Below are 16,404 nucleotides of genomic sequence, written 5' to 3'. Positions count from 1 at the left end.
CTGCAGATAGATGGTACTAGAGTACAGATATACATATGAGATGAGTGACATGTAGGGTATGATAAAACATAAAGTGGCATATGCTTTTAAAAGTGCTAGTTGTGTACATGTATCTATATCATATAGATGGCAGATCAGTAGATGATATTCGGCGCACCAGTATTATACATATGATAGATGGGTAAATGTAGGGTTATGAAAAACTATTCATTAAGTGCATTGTTTAAAGTGGGCTAAGTGTACATTTTTACATAATATCCATCAATTCCCATATTTAAAGTGGCTGAGATTGAGTCACTATGTGTCCTGCAGCGCCGCAAAATGTTAGTGGTGGTGTTTAACAGTCTGATGCCTTGAGATAGAAGCCTGTTTTTCAGTCTCTCGGTCCCTGCTTGATGCACCTGTACTTACGACCTCGCCCTTCCCTGGATGATAGCGGGTGAACAGGCATGGTTGGGTGTTTTGTCCTGAGATCCTTTATGGCCTTCCCTGAATTGACATCGGTGGTGTAGGGTCCTGTGGGCAGGTAGTTTAGCCCCCGGTGTTGCGTTCGCAGACCTCGACTACCCTCTGAGAGCCTTACGGTTCGTGGGCGAGCAGTTCCGTATACACAAGACACGTGATACAGCCCGACAGGATGCTCTCGATTGTGGTCATCTGTAGGAAGTTTGTGAGTCTTTTGTGACAAGCCGTCAATTTCTCACCCTATATCCCCTTAACTCCCCTTGTTAAAATCCCCAGCTACGATGAATGCAGCCTCAGGGTGTGTGGTTTCCAGTTTACAAAGAGTCAGATAAAGTTCGTTCAGGGCCATCGATGTGTCTGCTTGGGGGGGAATATATACGGCTGTGATTATGATTGAAGAGAATTCCCTTGGTAGATGTAACCATTGTCCTCATGGTGAAATCCCTGAGGTTTCCTTCCTCTCCGGCAACTGAGTTAGGAAGGACGCCTGTATCTTTGTAGTGACTGGGTGTATTGATACACCATCCAAAGTGTAGTTAATAACTTCACCATGCTCAAAGGGATATTCAATTTATTTTTACCCATTTACCAATAAGTGCCCTTCTTTGAGAGGCATTGGAAAAACTAGTCTACACTTGACTTAAATGCAACTTCTGCTATCAGAATACGAAGATCGCATTGAAAAGACGGGTCTAGATGCACAAAAGTTGAATGGAATAATCCAAAACGCTCAACTATAAACTGTCTCAACTCACTAAGCTTCTAAATCGCACATGCCTAGTACTAGGTTAATTCACTGATCCTTTGATTGGATGGACATGTTAGTTCATACTGGTAAACTTTGATTGGTTTGAGGTCCTCCGGAAGTCGTCATAATTACCATGTAGGTCTATGGAAGGGGGTGAGGAGCACGAGCCTCCTAGGTTTTGTATTAAAGTCGATGTAGCCAGAGGAGAATGGAAAAAATGTCTGTCCTCCGGCTAGACCAAAAAACAGTTAAAAAAATTAAAAATCTGGTATTTGGTGACATGAATATGTTTAGTTTACATAATCGATAACTTTTATTTATTTATATATAGTTTCACTGAGTAGGATGGTCGTCCCTTTCTCCTATAATTTTGATTTCAGGAAAACATATTTTTGAAACAATTTTTCATTTTCACATGGAACAATTCCACAGTAGCGTAAATGTTGTATCATTATAATATGATATTGCTATGATTAGAATATATTTTGAGTTGATGGAAAACCCGGCTGTTTTCTCTTTTAGGTTGGTGAGATTTGATCCTTTGGGGCACAATCTTCTGACTGCTACTGTGAACCCCTCCAACCAGCAGGTGAGTTCTTTTCTCCTATCACAACAAAATTGCCCTATACTGTATACAGTTTTCTGTCTAGAAATTAAATCTTCTCAAAGCCTTTTAAACATGACTGCACGCTAAAACATTCAACATGTCTACCCTCATATCTGACGTATTATGTCCTGTAGAATGATGATGACTCAGAGGTCCCCATGGACAGCGTAGAGATGCCCCACTTCCGCCAGCGCTCCTTCCTGCCCTCCCAGCCTGTACGCCGCACGCCCATCCTCCACAACTTCCTGCACATCCTTTCGTCACGCTCCTCGGGAGCGCAGGCCGGGGGGGATGCGCCCCGCCCTGGCGGGGAGAGCAGCGGCGAGCCCCCCAGCATGCCTTTGGGCCAGTACCCAGCCTCGCAGGACCGTGGACTGCCCTTCCCGGGCTGCACCCAGCACCTGGGCATGGTGTGCCTATGCAGCCGCTGCACAGCCAACCGCAGCCCCTCTCTGGGCGAGGGGCCCTCCTCCAGGCCTGTGGTCCTCCCTGAGCACCCTCAGCCGGCCCCCCACGCCTCCACCTTTTCCTCAGCCCGTACGGAGCCCCGACAGCCTTCAGATCCCGGTGGGGCCCAACAGCGGCCCTCTGCCTTCACTACGGTCTACTACAGCGCCGGCAGCTCCCTGCACCGTGCCGTGCCTACCGCCCACGTGGCCAGCCCGCCCCTGAGCCAGCAGCCTCCGCCACCACCCACCAGCCACCAACCCCCCTCCCGCCCACTGCCCGGACCCGATTGGACACGCAGCCTGCTGAACATGAGAGGCTCAGAGAGCAGGACTGGAGGGAGTGAAGGTGGGGTGAGCGGGGGAGGTGGTATGGGTGGTGTCGGGGGTGGGATGCTGCCCCCCCGAACCAGCTCGTCCTCCGTCAGCCTGCTGTCAGTGCTCCGGCAGCAGGACGGCTCCTCCCAGTCCCCTGTCTACACTTCCGCCACAGAGGGACGGGGTTTCCCCACGCAGTCAAGCTCTGAACCGGGCTCTGGCCCCGTGGCCAATCAGCGAGGTGGTGGAGGGGCGGGCACCAGCAGCGGGCACCACCCTTTCTGGGACGGCACGCGCAGCAACCCGACCTCGTTCCGCAACGTGCTCCAGTGCAACCTGAGCCGCTACTTCATGGAGTTTGACCGCATGCAGGACCTGGAGTCGCCGCTGGGGGGCGTCGGGGGAGGGGAGGGCGGCCAGGAGCAGACACAGGAGCTGCTCAACAACAACATGGACCCGGAGAGACCCAGGCCTTCCTCCTCCCACTATCAGCCCCAGCCACCCCCACCAACCCCAGCCGAGAACAACCCCCCTCCCTCCAATGCGGCTCACTCCTCTCGGGGCCAACTGAACCGCTGCCGGGCCTGCCACAACTTGCTCACCTTCAACCACGACTCCCAACGCTGGGAGCGCACCAGCCCAGCCTCGTCCACCTCCGCTGTCTCCACCCAGGAGGGCTCCAGCTCTCCCTGGCAGCAGCCGACCAGCCCTGCCTATGAAGAGACCCATGTGTCACCACAGAGGCGGGAGCCCCAACCCCAGCCACCAGAGAGGGAGAGGAGGGTAACCCAGCCCCCGGAGCCCAGCGAGCGGCAGCCCTCCCCAGGCCCTCATGGTGCGGCCATGCCCTTCCCCACCATTGCGTCGTCCACTGCCCAGCCCGGTGAGCAGACAGTGGGCCTGGTGTACAACCAGGAGACGGGCCAGTGGGAGCGCGTCTACCGCCAGGCCGCCTCCAGCCGCTCCACCGTTGCCGATGCACCGCCAGAGGCCTTAAGCCAGGAAATGCCTGTGGATAACCCAGACGAGGACTCTCTGAGGAGGTAGAGTTATGAGAAAGTCCTTGGTAGTCTCTACAGTGGTGTTTTTTGCTCAGTCCAGGGTCGTGCTCAGTAGTGCACACCGTAGCAATATGTTTTCAAATGAACGTTTCTTATTGAACGAGCTTGGATCGTACCTCGCTGTTTCAAACAGTTTTCTTCAGTTTTATCTACTGACCACAACTCGGCTCACTTTAGCTAGTGATCCTCTCTGTTATAAGAACAAGTAACTACTGGTCTGCTTTTCTCAGTATTTCCTACTCATTCCAAGGTTATTCTTTATTTTTACTGTTTTCTACATTGTTGAATAATACGTGAAAACGATGAAATAACACATATGGAATCATGTAGTAACCAAAAAAGTGTTAATCAAATCTAAATATTTTATTTTTGAGATTCTTCAAAGTAGCCAACCTTTGCCTTGACAACTTTGAATAGTCTTGGCATTCTCTCAGCCAGCTTCATGAGGTAGTCACCTGGAATGCATTTCAATTAACAGGTGTGCCTTATTAATTCTTTCATTAATTCATTTGAGCCAATTAGTTGTGTTGTGACATGGTAGGGGGGTATACAGAAGATGGCCCTATTTGATAAAATACCAAGTCCATATTATGGCAAGAACGGCTCAAATACTTTTAAGACATGAAGGTCAGTCAATCCGGAACATTTCAAGAACTTTGAAKGCACCTTCAAGTGCAGTCGCAAAAACCATCAAGCGCTATGATGAAACTGGCTCTCATGAGGACCGCCACAGGAAAGGAAGACCCAGAGTTACCTCTGCTGCAGAGGATAAGTTCATTAGAGTTAACTCAGAAATTGCAGCCCAAATAAATGCTTAACAAAGTTCAAGTAACACACATCTCAACATCAACTGTTGAGGATACTGCGTGAATCAGGCCTTCATGGTCGAATTGCTGCAAAGAAACCACTACTAAAGGACACCAATAAGAAGAGACTTGCTTGAGCCAAGAAACACGAGCAATGGACATTAGACCGGTGGAAATCTGTCCTTTGGTCTGTTGAGTCCAAATTTGAGATTTTGGGTTCCAACTGCCTTGCCTTTGTGAGACGCAGAGTAGGTAAACGGATGATCTCTACATGTGTGGTTCCCACTGTGAAGCATGGGCGAGGAGGTGTGATGGTGTGGGGGTGCTTTGCTGGCGACACTGCCTTTGATTTATTTAGAGTTCAAGGCACACTTAACCGGCAAGGCTACCACAGCATTCTGCAGCGATACGCCATCCCATCTGGTTTGCGTTTAGTGGGACTATCATTTGTATTTCAACAGGACAATGACCCAAAACACACCTCCAGGTTGTGTAAGAGCTATTTGACCACGAAGGATAGTGATGTAGTGCTGTATCAGATGACCTGGCCTCCACAATCACCCGACCTCAACCCAATTGAGGTGGTTTGGGATGAGTTGGACCGCACAGTGAAGGAAACGCAGCCAACAAGTGCTCAGCATATGTGGGAACTCCTTCAAGACTGTTGGAAAAGCATTCCTCATGAAGCTGGTTGAGAGAATGCCAAGAGTGTGCAAATCTGTCATCAAGGCAAAGGGTTGCTGCTTTGAAGAATCTCATAAAATATATTTTGAACACTTTTTTGGTTACTTAATTATTCCGTATGTGTTGTTATTATTATTTTGATGTCTTCACTATTCTACAATGTAGAAAATAGTAAAAATTAAAGAAACCCTTGACTGGTACTGTATATTGTCCAAATAGTTGTATAAAACAAATGGACTCCCTTTTGTAGAGGAGATTAAACGCTGATCCATTGCTTGGCGTGTTTGTTCACAGGAGGCTGTTGGAGTCCTCCCTCCTCTCTCTCTCCCGCTATGACATGGGAGGATCCAGAGACCACCCCATCTACCCAGACCCTGCCAGGTACCAGCCCCCAAACCAATCTCACCTCTAATGAACGTGTACTGTGTTTGACAGGATAAAACCCCTCCAGGTGCACCGTTTTGTTAGAGGTTCTGTCGAAACAAAGTTGACAGTTTTAAAGTACGGTTGAGAAAATCCCAGCAATTTTCCCAAAAGTTCACAGGTTTAACAAAAAATGAAAGTTAGAGGATTTCTTAAACTCAGGAATTTTGAGAAAGTTAATGTAATTTTGCCAACCTACACTGAAAAATATATAATGTAGTGTTGGTTTCTTGAGCTGAAAAAAAAGATCCCAGATATCTTCCGTACACACAAACCTTATTTCTCTTAAATCTTGTTTACATCCCTGTTAGTGAGCATTTCTCCTTTGCTAAGATAATACATTCACTTGACAGGTGTGGCATATCAAGAATCTGATTTAAACTGCATGATCATTACACAGGTGCACCTTGTGCTAGGGACAATTAAAGGCCACTCGGAAATGTTCAGTTTTGTCACACAATGCCACAGATGTCGCAAGTTTTGAGGGAGCGTGTAATTGGCATGCTGACTGCAGGAATGTCAACCAGAGCTGTTGCCAGAGAATTTAATGTTATTTTCTCTACCATAAGCCGCCTCCAACGTTGTTTTAGAGAATAAGCAGGATGTCCAACCGGCCTCACAACCGCATACCCACGTGTATGGCGTCGTATGGGTGAGCGGTTTGCTGATGTCAACGTTGTAAACAGAGTGCTCCGTGGTAGTGTTWTATGGTATGGGCAGGCATAAGCTATGGACAACTAACACAATTACTTTTTATCGCTGGCAATTTGAATGCACAGAGATACCTTGACAAGCTCCTGAGGCCCATTGCCGTGCCATTCATTCGCCGCTATCACCACAATTCCTGGAAGCTGAAAATGTCCCAGTTCTTCTATGGCCTGCATACTCTTTGAGCATATTTGGGATGCTCTGGATCGACGTGTACGAAAGCGTGTTCCAGTTTCCACCAATATCCAGACTCTTCACACAGCTTCTGAGTGGGACAACATTCCACAGGCCACAATCAACAGCCTGATCAACTCTATGCGAAGGAGATGTCGTGCTGCATGAGGCAAATGGTGGTCACACCAGATACTGACTGGTTTGCATATCCATGTCCCTACTTTTTTTTTTTTTTTTTTAAGGTATCTGTCCAACAGATGCATATCTGTATTCCCAGTCATGTGAAATCCATAGATTAGGACCTAATTATTTTATTTCAATTAACTGATTTCCATATATGAATTGTAAGTCAGTAAAATCTTTGAAATTGTTTCATGTTGCATTTTGTTCAGTATAGTATGAACCCTAGATCTGTAACCCCCCCATTGAACTCTTCTCTCTGTCGTTGTTTCTCCTGCAGGTTGTCCCCGGCTGCGTACTACGCACAGAGAATGATCCAGTACCTGTCGAGGCGGGACAGTATCCGCCAGCGCTCGCTGCGCTACCAGCAGAACCGCCTGAGGACCCTATCCTCCTCGTCGGATAGCCCGGCCGGCAACCCCTCGGCCGCAATGGAGAACAGCGACGTGGACTTTGAAGAGCTAGAGTGAGTTGGTGCAACCCATCCTGGCCTCTTAATGGGATATTAGTTACTCTTAAAAACCTCTTACGGATCGTACCCTTTTTTCAATTTTRGCCTAAAATGACAAACCCAAATCTAACTGCCTGTAGCTCAGGACCTTAGGCAAGGATATGCATGTTCTTGATACCATTTTGAAAGGAAACACTTTCAAGTTTGTGGAAATGAGAAATTAATATAGGAGAATATAACATATTAGATCTGGTAAAAGATAATACCAAAAAAATGCAAGAGACAGGCCATACTTTCGGATAGGAGTCTAGGTGTAATTTAGATGTTGGCCACCGGATGGCAGCAGTGTGTGCAGTTTCAGACTGATCCAGTGAAGAATTACATAGTTTGCCAAAATGTGCCAAATTGGTCAATTGATAAATTTTCAAGTACATAACTATAGAGAACATACAAAAATGCTATGGTTATAAAAAATGAAAGTTGACACACTCCCAGGGAATGTCATACATGATGGATCATTAGCTTATACACTAACTTTCACACATCTAGATGGCCGGGCGGGGTGGGTGTGGAGCCAGAGACAGCAGCGGGGTCAAACTGTGGACCCAAGTTCCTACATTTGAACATAAAAATGTATTTTATCAAACAAAACTATGCTACGTTTTATCTCTGGGACCCTCAGGATGACAAATCAGAGCAAGATTACACAATGTAATAAGTGCATTATTTACCTTCAGAGGTGAATGTATCAAACCAGTTGCGTGCAAAAAAAAATGTTTTTTAGTGCGCTCCTCAAACAATAGCATGTTTTTTTCATATAAGACAGGTCTATGTCCCGGAAGGTTGGCTGTTGTGTACGTCATTCTAGTCACAGTAGCGCACGTTAGCAACAACCGTGCCGGTTTAGGAACACCCATCCCGTAGAGGTTAACTACATAGGCTTTGAGGCCCATTATCAACAATCATCGCTCCTGTGTTCCAATGGCACGTGTTAGCTAATACAAGTTTATCATTTTAAAAGGCTAATTTATCATTAGAAAACCCTTTTGCAATTTTGTTAGCACAGCTGAAAACTGTTGTCCCTGCTTAAAGAAGCAATAAAACCTGCCTTCTTTAGACTAGTTGAGTATCTGAAGCATCAGCATTTGTGGGTTCAATTACAGGCTCAAAATGGCCAGAAACAAAGACCTTTCTTATGAAACTCATCAGTCTATTCTTGTTCTGAGAAATGAAGGCTATTCCATGTGAGAAATTGCCAAGAAACTGAAGATCTCGTACAACGCTGTGTATTACTCCCTTCACAGAACAGCGCATACTGGCTCTAACCAGAATAGAAAGAGTGGGAGGCCCTGGTGCACAACTGAGCAAGAGGACAAGTACATTAGTGTCTAGTTTGAGAAGCAGACGCCTCACAAGTCCTCAACTGGCAGCTTCATTAAATAGTACCCGCAAAACACCTGTCTCAATGTCAACAGTGAAGAGGCGACTCCGGGATGCTGGCCTTCTAGGCAGAGTTGCAAAATAAAAGCCATATCTCAGACTGGCAAATAAAAATCAAAGATTAAGATGGGAAAAAGAACACACACTGGACAGTGGAATTCTGTATTTGTTATTCAAATGAAAAGCCCAATGAATACTCGCCTTTGTGTAGTGATTTAACTTCCACTGCTTCATTAAAGAATGTTTAATTGACTTTGCAGCCATACTTTGCCCCGACAAGAAAGAGCTCTTTGAAAATGTTTCCTTGTCAAGATGAACATCACAGAGAATATGGAAAAGGATAAAGGATTTCACCTATTTCTCCTTGGCCCTGGATGAGAGCAGTGATGCGCGTGACATGGCACAGTTGATATTATTACAAGACATAATCCCAGACTTTGAAATTACAGAGGAGCTTGCTTCAGTGCAGTCAATGAAGAGCACAACCACAGGGAAATATTTATTGTTGGAGATTAATAAGTGTGTGGCAAAGCTGGGACCGAGTTTTGAAAAGTTATCCAGTGTGATCACTGATYGGTGCCCAAACTTGACAGGAAAAAACGCTGGCCTTTTGAAAAGGATAAAAGATCAAGTAGCTGAGCTYAAACCAGATCAGAAAATGATTTTCCTGCATTGGATTATTCATCAGGAGGTACTATAAATGTGTTCTGAAAATGAGCCTTGTTGTGGATACAGTCACTAAAGTGGTAAACTTCATAAGAGCAAAATCTTTAAACCACAGGCAGTTTGTCTCACTGTCTGAAGAGAGTCGGTCAAGCAGGTTTCCCCTTCCACACAATAGTGAGATGGCTGAGTTTGGGGAAGGTGCTTAAAAGTGTATGGGAGCTGAAGTCAGAGATTGCTGAGTTTTTGTAAATGAAAGGAAAATATGTGGATTTCCCTCAACTGCAAGATAAAGAATGGGTGGCTGATTTTTGCCTTCACCGTGGACATCATTGACCCCCATGAATAAACTGAATTCCAAACTAGAAGGGAAGGGCCTTTTTGCACATCAGATGTACAGCCTTGTCAAAGCCTTCAAGGGAAAATTACTCCTCCTGACACGCCAAGTAGAAGCCAACAATCTCACCAACCTTCCAACACTACTAGTCTGTTCCCTATCAGTTGACCAGCGGGAGAAGTATATATCGCTGCTGCGTGCTTTGAATGGTGAGTTTTCTTGTCGTTTTGAGGATTTCAAAGTGTTGGAAAATGACATGCTGTTGGTTTCCTCTCCTTTCACCTTCAATGTGGATAACGATCCCACTGACCTGCAACTTGAGCTTATCGATCTTCAGTCTGATGTAGTGATTGGAGAACTGTTTTGAATAGTTCTCTGATGTCACTGACAAGGTTCTATGCATCTCTATGAACAAAACTCTCCAAAGATTAGGAGTCATACTCGTGTTTGTACTGTTTGGGTCAACCTATGTATTTGAACAGACATTTTCAGTGACGAAATATAACAAGTCAAGGCACAGATCATCTCTTACTGAATCTCACCTCTCAGCAATCCAGCGCATAGTGACTTCAGAAACTATACCTGACTTCACTGCTCTAGTCAATGCCCATCAGAGACTTCACTCCTCACACTGATTGAGAAGTTAAAATGTAATGTTGAGCTCTCTCTCTTGTGTTTTTGTGCATACCCGTTAACAAGAGTTCTTTCCGTGGTGCTGATTGTTTAATAATGATTTACAGTAGATGTATCTGTCAGTCATATACATTAAGTATAATCATGTAATGTGATTCTGGCCCGTGATGGCAAAAATATATTCTGTGGCCCTCCATGGAAAATAATTGCCCAGGCCTGGAGTACAGTCATCCTACTTTGAGCATTCAGCTTCACCACACATTTCACCCAACAGCCTCTTTTTCTCCCAATAACTGCTGTGTGTGTGTGTTTTAACAGTGACAACGGAGACAGGACGAGGCACCGAACACCACGCAACGCCAGGATGTCTGCGCCTTCACTGGGGCGATTCGTTCCTCGGCGGTTTCTTTTACCTGAGTACTTGCCCTACGCTGGAATCTTCCATGAGAGGGGACAGCCTGGCCTGGCCACCCACTCCTCTGTCAACAGGGTCCTAGCAGGTACTAACCAAGATTGTCTCACTAGAGTACACTCCGCTTAGTGTGGTTAAATTGTCCTGTATGGATGTGATCACTGTAAAAGGAGTGCGCTGCAATGCCCTTTTCACGCTACTGCTGTATTTCGCTGGCCTGATTACCCATCCATTTTTGTTAGTGGAACGAAGGTGTAAAATAGAATATCCAAGCCAGTACAATTCAAGTGGGCAACAACTAACTAATTGATTGCTCTCATACATCTCAATGTTATCCATTTTGTGTTATCTGCAATAGTGGTAGACACTACTCCTCTTTCACATTCAATAGCCTATCCACTGACCAAATTTCTCTCAGGTGCCTCAATCGGGGACGGCCAGTCGGCGGTGGCCAGCAACATAGCCAACACCACCTACCGGCTGCAGTGGTGGGACTTCACCAAGTTTGATCTACCTGAGATCAGCAACGGTATGTAAAACTTTCAGAACATTGCAAAGCCGACACAATTCCCTATTCTCTATTCTATCTGACAGACAATCTTATAATTTCTACACAATACATTTCTGTTTGAAAGTTGTGTAACGTTAGATCCTCCTAAACCGGTCCCAGCTCGGCTATTGTTTGAACAGCCATGTTTGCCTCTCTGATTGCGTTTACTTTAGAGGTCTACTGTATTATTGACATTGTGTGTGTTTGCCTGTTTGTGTATGTCTATTGCCACCCCTCCAGCCTCTGTGAATGTGCTGGTGCCAAACTGTAAGATCTACAACGATGCCAGCTGTGACATCTCGGCGGACGGGCAGCTCCTGGCAGTGTTTATACCCAGCAGCCAGCGGGGCTTCCCTGACGAGGGCATCCTGGCTGTGTACTCCCTGGCACCTCACAACCTGGGGGAGGTGCTCTACACCAAAAGATTTGGTAAGTCTTGTCACGTAGTAGAGGACGTCTTGCCGTCAGGGACTTGACCTCCAGGATACAGCTATAGAAGTGTTTCCCAAACCTCTCCTCTTAGTGCCCCCGGCCAATCCACTTATTTGAGGTAGTCCAGTGATGGCAGACTTGATTCAATTGGTCAACCTAATCATCTCATTTGTTGAATAAGGTGTGCTAGTTCTGGAATACATTAAATGAGTTGAACTGTAGGAGGTAGTCGAGGAGAGGTTTGGGAAACAACTGAACTAGAGAATCTGAAACATTGAATCTAGTACAATTGGTGCACTAAACAGAATATTATAGATGGTGAACCTTAACTACAGGACAATAATATCCTAGGAGAGTCTTGCCTAACCTTGTCAGTCTTAACATTTGTCTTCCATCCTCCCACAGGTCCCAATGCCATCTCGGTGAGCCTGTCTCCAATGGGCTGTTACGTGATGGTGGGCTTGGCCTCACGCAGGATCCTGCTGCATCCCTCCACCGACCACATGGTGGCGCAAGTGTTCCGGCTGCAGCAGCCCCACGGTGGAGAGACCTCCATCAGGGTGAGACAGACAGCAAGACCCACCTAATGCAGGGAAAAGACCAGCTCGCTGGTTACATGTTAACGTATGTTTGTGAAGGTCAACAGTGAGGGAGAAGGGTAGTACCACAGATTGATACTACCGGGTTGGTGGTCATTATGGCAACCTTTGGAAAATTATTAAATGAGTCCAGGTAATCCCTCCCCGTTTGTCTATTTGGTGTCTAATGAACACAACCCAGGTTTGTAGAGGGACTTGGAGCACGACTAGCCGACATGGCTTTTACCCATACCCAAAGGGTTCACTTTATTGTGCATTTGTTTAGTTTCACGTTTTAATGTCACAAGTACAGTGAAATGTCTTTCTTGCCAACTCAAAACCCAACAATGCAATAACAATGTAATTCTGGTATAAAAAAAAACATAAGAAATTACCAACACAATTGGTAAGGACAATTGGAGGGTCCGTTCCAATACCGTATTTACAATGTGCAGGGACATTGGAGTGATGTTGACGTTTATGATTGTTTGTCTGGGTTCTCCAATTGTTCCCTAGATGGTGTTCAACGTGGTCTACCCTATGGCTCCGGACCAGCGGCGGCATGTCAGCATCAATTCAGCCAGATGGCTTCCAGACCCGGGGATGGGCCTGGCCTACGGGACCAACAAAGGAGACCTGGTCATCTGCAGGCCCGTGTGAGTAGTGCTCCTGTCTGACCATTTTGTAAATCTTACACCTGATATCGGGATGGTACATTGGTGACTTGTTTGTTTTGTAGTCCTCAATATACACTTTGTGTTTAAWGGTGTGTTCCTGGTATCTTGAGTTCAGTGTATTCCATACCACCACCTCCAACACTGGCGGTGAATTGGATTTGATTGGTCTCTGATTCGATTATTCTAATAGCCAGTGTAAACAGGAAGCCTCTGGATTGGAGCGGGTCAATTATTGGTCTGTAATGAGGTCATTGTCTGTGATTGCATGAAGGAATCCCTCAGTGGAGATCAAAATAAAATGTTATTGGTCACATGCGTCGAATACAACAGGTGTAGACTTTACAGTGAAATGCTTACTTAAGAGCCCATTCTCAACAGTGCAGAGTTAAAAAGTAAGACAAATATTTGTTTAAAAACTGGGAAACAATAAAATGAGGCTATACACAAGGAGTTCCAGTACCGAGTCAATGTGTAGGGGTACGAGATAATAGTGTATGTACACTACCACTCAAAAGTTTGGACACCTACTCATTCCAGGGGTTTTCTTTATTAGTATTCTTTATTAGTAASCAAAAAGTGTTAAATCAAAATATATTTTATATTTCAGATGCTTCAAAGTAGCCACCCTTTGCCTTGACAGCTTTGCACACTCTTAGCATTCTCTCAACCAGCTTCATGAGGTAGTTACCTGGAATTGATTTCAATTAACAGGTGTGCTTTTTTTAAAGCGAATTTGTGGAATTTATTTCCTTAATGCGTTTGCGCCAGTCAGTTGTACCAAGTCCATATTATGGCAAGAACGGCTCAAATACTTTTAAGACATGAAGGTCAGTCAATCCGGAACATTTCAAGAACTTTGAAAGCATCTTCAAGTACAGTCACAAAAACCATCAAGCGCTATGATGACACTGGCTCTGAGGACCGCCACAGGAATGGAAGACCCAGAGTTACCTCTGCTGCAGAGGATAAGTTCATTAGAGTTAACTCAGAAATTGCAGCCCAAATAAATGCTCCACAGAGTTCATGTAACAGACACATCTCAACATCAACTGTTCAGAGGAGACTGCATGAATCAGGCCTTCATGGTTGAAAAACAAGCAATGGACATTAGACCGGTGGAAATCTGTCCTTTGGTCTGATGAGTCCAAACTGGAGATTTTTGGTTCCAACCGCCATGTCTTCGTGAGACGCAGAGTAGGTGAGCGGATGATCTTCGCATGTGTGGTTCCCACCGTGAAGAATGGAGGTGGGGGTGCTTTGCTGGTGACACTGTCTGTGATTTTATTGATTTATTTTTTAATTCAAGGCACACTTAACCAGCATGGCRACCTCAACATTCTGCAGCGATATGCCATCCCATCTGGTTTGCGCTTAGCCCCACCTATCATTTGTTTTTCAACAGGACAATGACCAATCCCACCCTTCAGGCTGTGTAAGAGCTATTTGACCAAGAAGGATAGTGATGGAGTGCTGCATCAGATGACCTGGCCTTCACAATCCCCCAACCTTAACCCAATTGAGATGGATTTTGGATGAGTTGGACCGCAGAGTGAAGGGCTTAGCAGCCAACAAGTGCTCAGCATATGTGGGAACTCCTTCAAGACGGTTGGAAAAGCATTCGAGGTGAAGCTGGATGAGCGAATGCCAAGAGTGTGCAAAGCTGTCATCTAGGCAAAGGGTGGCTACTTTGAAGAATGTCAAATATAAAATATATTTTGATTTAACACTTTTTTGGTTACTACATGATTCCATATGTGTTATTTCATAGTTGTGATGTCTTCACTATTCTACAATATAGTAAATATTTTGAAAAACCCTTGAATGAGTAGGTGTCCAAACTTTTTTGACTGGTACCGTACATGTGGGTAGGGGTAAACATGACTAGGCAATCAGGATTTATAATTAACACAGTATCAGCAGTGTACAGTGCCTTTGGAAAGTATTCATACCCCTTGACTTTTTCCACTGTTACGATAGTCTTATTCTAAAGTTGATTTAAATTGCTTTTATTCCTCATCAGTTTACACACTATACCCCATAATGACAAAGCAAAAACAGTTTTTTAGACATTATTGCACTTAAAAAAACAAAACATTATGAACATTTAATAAATCACATTTACAGGTTTTCAGAACCTTAGTACTCTGAAGCACCTTTGGCAGCGTTTACAGCCTCATGTCTTTTTGGGTATGACGCTACAAGCTTGGCACACCTGTATTTGGGGAGATTCTTCTCTGCAGATCCTCTCAACCTCTGTCAGATTGGATGCGGAGCGTTGCTGCACAGCTAGTTTTAGGTCTCTCCAGAGATGCTCAATCAGGTTCAAGTCCGGGCTCTGGCTGGGCACTCAAGGACATTCAGAGACGTGTCCTGATTGAGCATTGATTGATTGTCCTCCTGTGTTGTCTTGACTGTGTGCTTCGGGTCGTTGTCCTGTTGGAAGGTGAACCGTCACCCCAGTCTAAGGTCCTGAGCGCTCTGGASCAGGCTTTCTTCAAGGATCGCTCTGTACTTTGCTCCGTTCATCTTTCCCTCGATCCTGACTAGTCTCCCAGTCCCTGCCGCTGATAAACATCCCCACAGCATGATGCTGCCACCACCATGCTTCACCGTAGGGATGATGCCACGCTCTCTCCAGACATGACGCTTGGCATTCAGGACAGAGTGGTTTCATCAGACCAGAGAATCTTGTTTCTCATGGTCTGAGAGTCTTCAGGTGCCTTTTGGCAAACTCAGTGGGCTGTCATGTGCCTTTTACTGAGGAGTGGCTACCATATAGGCCTGATTGGTGGAGTGCTGTAGAGATGGTTGTCCTTCTGGAAGGTTCTCCCATCTCCACAGACGTACTCCAGAGCTCTGTCAGTGACCATCGGGTTCTTGGTCACCTCCCTGACCAAGGCCCTTCTCCCCCAATTGCGCTGTTTGGCCGGGCGGCCAGTTCTATGAATAGTCTTGGTGGTTCCAAACTTCTTCTATTGAAGAATGATGGAGGCCACTGTGTTCTTTGGGACCTTCAATGCTGCAGACATATTTTTTGGTACCCTTCCCCAGATCTGTGCCTCGACACAATCCTGTCTCGGAGCTCTGTGGACAATTCCTTCGTTCTCATAGCGAGGGGTCTGAATACTTTCAGAAGGCACTATGTAAAGTGTGTGTGTGGCTAGAGTTTAGTGAGTGTGCGTAGAGCAGCGTTTCCCAAGCTCTGTCATTGGGACCCCAAGGGGTGCACATTTTGGTTTTTGCTGTAGTACTACACAGCTGATTTATAAATAATCAAAGCTTGATGATTATTTGAATCAGCTGTGTCGTGCTAGGGCAAAAAACAAAACGTGCACCCTTTGGGGTCCCAAGGACCGAGTTTGGGAAACGCTGGCATAGAGCCAGTGCAAGGCAATCAGTGCAAAACCATTAGGATGGATGGATAAACAAATAATAAAGTGTGTCAATGTAAATTGTCCTGGCAGCCATTTAACTGTTCAGCAGTCTTATAGCTTCAGAGTAGAAGCTGTTCAGGTGTTTTTTGGTCACAGACTTGACGCGCCGGTGCTGCTTGCCATGCGGTACAAGAGAGAACACACTATGCCACTATGTCTTTGACAATTTTTTGTGCC

General features: G+C 45.5%; 1 protein-coding gene across 1 annotated transcript in view; it reads left to right on the top strand.

Moving 5' to 3' along the window:
- The window catches only part of ambra1b (autophagy/beclin-1 regulator 1b), a 47,268-nt gene that overhangs the window by 10,437 nt on the left and 20,427 nt on the right, over positions 1–16,404 (top strand). The window contains exons 6-14 of the mRNA XM_023984894.2: positions 1,736–1,802; positions 1,955–3,627; positions 5,430–5,516; positions 6,901–7,086; positions 10,463–10,644; positions 10,975–11,085; positions 11,347–11,535; positions 11,944–12,098; positions 12,633–12,772. Of these exons, the coding sequence (XP_023840662.1) occupies positions 1,736–1,802; positions 1,955–3,627; positions 5,430–5,516; positions 6,901–7,086; positions 10,463–10,644; positions 10,975–11,085; positions 11,347–11,535; positions 11,944–12,098; positions 12,633–12,772 (2,790 nt within the window). The remainder of the gene's footprint in view (positions 1–1,735; positions 1,803–1,954; positions 3,628–5,429; positions 5,517–6,900; positions 7,087–10,462; positions 10,645–10,974; positions 11,086–11,346; positions 11,536–11,943; positions 12,099–12,632; positions 12,773–16,404) is intronic.

The sequence above is a fragment of the Salvelinus sp. IW2-2015 genome, linkage group LG4q.1:29, assembly GCF_002910315.2.
Source record: "Salvelinus sp. IW2-2015 linkage group LG4q.1:29, ASM291031v2, whole genome shotgun sequence".
Taxonomy (NCBI): Eukaryota; Metazoa; Chordata; class Actinopteri; order Salmoniformes; family Salmonidae; genus Salvelinus; species Salvelinus sp. IW2-2015.
This window is presented reverse-complemented; position numbering and strand designations above follow the sequence as displayed.